The 5,000-nt window shown below is 46.2% G+C and overlaps 1 protein-coding gene across 3 annotated transcripts in view; it reads right to left on the bottom strand.

Moving 5' to 3' along the window:
* The window catches only part of LOC306706782 (partitioning defective 3 homolog), a 209,064-nt gene that overhangs the window by 133,518 nt on the left and 70,546 nt on the right, over nucleotides 1–5,000 (bottom strand). For all 3 annotated transcript variants that reach the window (XM_079173990.1, XM_079173992.1, XM_079173991.1), the window contains exons 4-5: nucleotides 2,670–2,869; nucleotides 2,291–2,434 (exon numbers count right to left, since the gene is read on the bottom strand). In XM_079173990.1, the coding sequence (XP_079030116.1) occupies nucleotides 2,291–2,434; nucleotides 2,670–2,869 (344 nt within the window). The remainder of the gene's footprint in view (nucleotides 1–2,290; nucleotides 2,435–2,669; nucleotides 2,870–5,000) is intronic.

Raw genomic sequence — 5,000 nt, 5'->3', positions numbered from 1 at the left:
GGCACTTAGTCACTGAGGGCATTTGATTATGGATCAAAGCATTATGTAAATCTGCCTGTTTAAGACTTTAAAAGCCGAGGTTGAGGTCGTGTTGAAGAATAAGCACCATGAAAATCTACCGATGAGCTAAAGGCTGCGCTCTAAAAGATAGAATATGCAATAGAACAATATCCGCACAAAATGAAATGTCTGAAAATGACGACACCTATTTTATTTTATTATTTTTCAAACCAGAGAAGTTTGTAATTGTAATCAAGGCAGTGGTCAGTTACATGTGGCCTCCTGTCAAAGGCCTCACAGCTTCTTTGTGCATTGGCGTTGACTTTATATCCAGTTTTAAGCCACATTTTTTTAACCAGATGAAAGATTTTAGTCATGGACGTCTGGAACTTAAGTTATCAGAGACACAAACAGAGCGAACGTTAGCAGCAGCTTCGGCTCATGTTTTTAACGGTTCTGTTTTAAGGAGGAGACTCCCATGATCCCACGCTATTTCACAATGCCACCACGCTCTGTCTTTTGTTCTAGCTTTGAATGAGAGACCCCCCCCAGAGGCAGAACATTACCTACTGTGACTTTACCACCCGGACCGGAGGCTGCAGCCAGCTGGCTTGTCGATATGCATCTGCATTCTGAGCCAGACGGCATTACTAGTACGTACGAAGACAACAAATCTGCAAACCGTTTCCACACCACTGTGAATCAAATGAAACGGTTTTGTCATATGTTGAATACAAATAAAGAAATATGTCCCACAACAAAACTGCAACTGGCAGTGCAGACCGGTGCAGTGATTTGCACCAGTGTTTTCAGTCCGCGGCATTTTGCTTGTGGAAGAAGAAAAACAAGGAAGTAAATAAATGAAGTCAGCTCTTCAGTCAGACCGGGAGCGTCCAGCCCTGTTCTTTTTCCCTCTGAGAGGTAATGAAAGTGGCCGAGAGCTACTCGTAGCACCAACTTTGAACATTAGCAACAGCAGCTTTTATGGTCCTTTATAACGATTTGTAGTCACCGCAGTCATGGCCTCTACTACAATCTCCTCGTCTTTTCAGCCTTGTTGTCAGCTCCTTTAACTTCACTGTTCTTAGACCGCTACCAGCCGGGAAGTCCCACGAAAAAGTGTCTGTGGACTCGGTTCAATTGACAGAATGTGGCGTCAGAAGGGGGGGCGGGACGTCTGTGAATCTGATTGGACAGAAACAGGTTTACAGAGTGACTTTGTGTCATCGCATGTACGTACATATTCTTTGGACCTCTAGCGAGCCACTGACAGCCACTGGTAGCCAGCGAGCTACTTCATGGAGACCCCTGATCTAGACCGACTGCTGCAGTCATCCGCTAACGTGGACGCGCAGACCAACGGCAACCCAGCAACCCACCGCGCTCTCAGGGCTTTGGCTCATACCTGTGCCTGCTCTACCTGCGTCGGCTCGCATGTGTCCAACGTTAAGATTATCATCTCGATAGCATCTCTTGGTTAATCCCAGTAAGTAATGCAGATGTTTTACAACAGCACACATGTAAGCCAAAGAAAACCAACAGCCCATAAAAACATTAGATAAGATAGTTAGTGTGCGTGCGCGCTCTTTTAGACATGTTTATTTAACCTATCACTATAATTACGGAAATGAAAACATATCTTTTTTGGGGAGGTAATGCAACCTTTGCAAAGGCAAGCGGGTCATATGTTATCATATTTTATGATCATATTCCAACAAAACCTTGGCGTGCATGCCCCCGGTGGGAACGGAGCCCCCGGCCCCTGGCAGCCTTCTACATATCCAGTTAAACAGGAACCACATGTACCGTGCGTGGCTTATGTTGTTTTACTGTATCAACTTTAAGCTATTTCTCCTTTCCACGACTGAATGTGTCACTGCGGATTCACGGTGGAATTTCCTCCCTTTTTAACCTCTGCGCTGAGGGCCGGGGGAGTGATAGAACTGGGTCGGGCTCTGGACTGGATCTCGGCCACTCGGAACGGGCTTTCACAGAGCTTAGGGGGCTGGACGGACCGCGGAGTAGCGAGACTCGCCGTAAATCTCTGAATGCTGGGTAGTGGTGTCAGGAGTTCAGACATAACAGGGAGATGATGTGTGAGGTTTTCTCAGAGTGTCCATACACACTTTCTATTGCATCCTTAGTGGGAGGTGCTTTACGTCTTATCTTCATCTTCCTGCAGACTTGTCTCATCTTCTTCCTAACTTCAGTTTTCACTTCTGACAACATCTAGGTCTACGGTTGGCATGAAATGACCATCGGTGCACACGTCTGCTGAACATGGTCCTACCTGTTCCTGTCTCTCCAGCCAGCGGTCCACCATGGGGTGATTGGCGCTGAGCGACGAGCGGGCCGTCTCTCTCTGAAACTCGCTCTGATTGGCCCACGTCCCCGCATCCCGCGGCAGACTGCGGTACGTGTCCATACCTTTACCCTGCGAAGACAAGTTCAAATGTCTGTTGCTGTGCAATAGTTCACTTTGGGGGGTTTATAAACCAGTAAAACCGGGATAATCTGCAACTTTGAAACGATCGGGAAATACTTCTTTTCCCCAAAAACAGATATGTAATCGCCGTTAGTGTATGAATCAAACACCGGTGTGCCACATGCAGTTGAACATGCACCGTTAACGTCCATCAAGATCCATTCACTGTGGATGAGTCGCCTACCTTCCTCTCGAGGCTGTTGGTGCCGGAGGAGTGGCGAGCTTTCAGGAAGCCGGCCGTGGTGGACCAGCGGGTCGGGTTCTTCCTGGATGGCGGCTCTTGCGTTTGGCCCCGCGGCTCACCGCCACCGCCGCCGCCGCCGAACGGCCCGTTGATGGTGAGCAGGGCGGGGTCGCTGCTGCGCCGGACGTGGAGGGGCATATCTGAGAGACGGGACAGAGACCGAAAGTATTAAAGACATAAATATGGACAATCTTCTTCCCCTTACTCTGGGAGGAAATAATATCAATGCAACTGATTTTAACCTGTAGAAAAATGCCTTATTAGCAAAAACCACTTGGTGTAATTGATGAGACTCGAGACGAATATTTAATACCATGTTTGGGGATGATTGATGTGAATAGGCTGGAATTCATTTTGTTGCTCAAACATTGTGGGCAAATGAAGGCAATTAATCATTGGAGATTCCGTTATCGTCCCTATTGTGGAGTAATCTGATTTGTCACTACAAAGTCGAACGAGGCAGCTCCGGTTTCTACTTCACTGCCAGTGAACCACAGAGCAGACAGCGTGTGTGGGAACAACAATATAGGAGGACGAGCGTATTGAGGAACACACAGTGTGGAGTGGATGCCTTCCATTAAAACTCTTCACTCTGTTTAAAAGTTGCGTTGCGTGGGAAGTGAGCCAAACAACAACTCCAACAAGGGCAGCGCTCACGCAAAAAAATAATAATCCCACCACAGCCTGCGCTCGCACACAAGACACCATGTCATGACAAAACTCCCACTTTCAGACCGCTCCACAATCCCACAGGCCCATTTGATTGGCTGAAATGCATCCGGGGGACCACACAAGGGAGATTAAGTGTAGACGGGAAACTTTTTTTTTTAAAAGCTGAAGCGTCTTCATACATAACACAGTGTCATGTTCCCATGTTCTCTTTCCAGGATGTTCTGCTGCTCCAACGCGGTCACATGTTTGGGTTGTTATTAGACTTGTGTGTATCGTGAGACGGAGTGTATGGCAGGATTGTGTGTGTGTGTGTGTGTCCCTGTTTATGTGTATATGTTTTCTGATGAACTAATGAGGGGTACAGTGTGTGTGTGTGTGTGCCTTTCTTAACTGTGTGTAAGATTGTGTGTTAGTCTGTATTTCGGATGCACGCAAACCAGTGGACATGTGTTTGTATTTGGAAATATCTGAGCCAACAGCTACAGTATTTGTTGAGCATCTGGTAACGTGTGTTTGTGTGTGTGTGTGTGTGTGTGTGTGTGTACTCTCGTGTACTGTGCTGACTGGTGTTGCCGGGTCACCCGGAGCGTGGGACCTAAACAGCTCTGAGCTCTGGGAGAAGGAGTTCATTGGGGGGGGGGGGGGGGGGGGGGGGGGGGGGGGGGGGCCAGAGTGCAGGCTGTTCTGACAAGTAGTCTCAACACAACCTCAAACTACAACTCCCAGGAGGCTTCAGGACACGGGACACCTCTTCAGATGAACTACTGTGTTGATATGGCGGTGCAGGAGTGAGTCCTAAAAGCCAGACTTTGTTTTTTCCACTTCCGGTCGTTTGAATGTCTCATGAAAGGACAGTCAAACTTTAAGCTAATATCATTATGTTATTTCCAATGGGAACACAATACACACTGGAACCATTCTGAATGCCTGTAGGGTGAAACTTCACTGTTTAGTGGGTTTACTGTGGATCTGTTAGTACTGCAGACAAATGCTATGCTCTCTGTGAAGCAACTCTCTAGAGGAATAAAGATGGAGCTAATAACTCAGTTTAAGCCAAAAATATAAAAATAACATTCAAAGTAATGTTTTAGAGATAAACGTCCAAATTCTGGACTTCAAGTACGACTCTTAATAAGAATTGTTGCATTTTGTAAATTAACTTTTCAAATTGGCATCTGAAAGCCTCGCCTGTTCGCAACAGCGACACGGTCCTTTTCATCAGCACTTCCATGTCTGCAGAGGATTTTTTTTGTGTTTAAAAAAAGCCAAAAAACATGAATCCATTTGTGGACAACTCTCTGTCTAATAAGCTTAATCTCTTCTCTTTGAGTTTGTGGGCAGAACAAGAAAACTGGGTCCAGCGCCTCACATCTCATCCAACATCAATGAGTGATTGAAAGCTATTCTCATTAGGCGCTCCTGAAAATAAATATATATATAATATAATCAAATTCCTTCTTCTCCGTGTCAGACATTTCTCTTAAAAACCCAATAAAATGCAGCTGATGAGATTCAGTGCTGTCAATTAAACGGGGTTAGAGCTTATTATGGAGACGGTTAAATTGGACGTAACTGGCAGGTGTGATTATGCCCAAGATT

Source organism: Pholis gunnellus (genome assembly GCF_910591455.1).
Source record: "Pholis gunnellus genome assembly, chromosome: 14".
Classification (NCBI taxonomy): Eukaryota; Metazoa; Chordata; class Actinopteri; order Perciformes; family Pholidae; genus Pholis; species Pholis gunnellus.
Note: the sequence above shows the minus strand (reverse complement) of the source record. Positions and strands in the feature narration are given on the sequence as shown.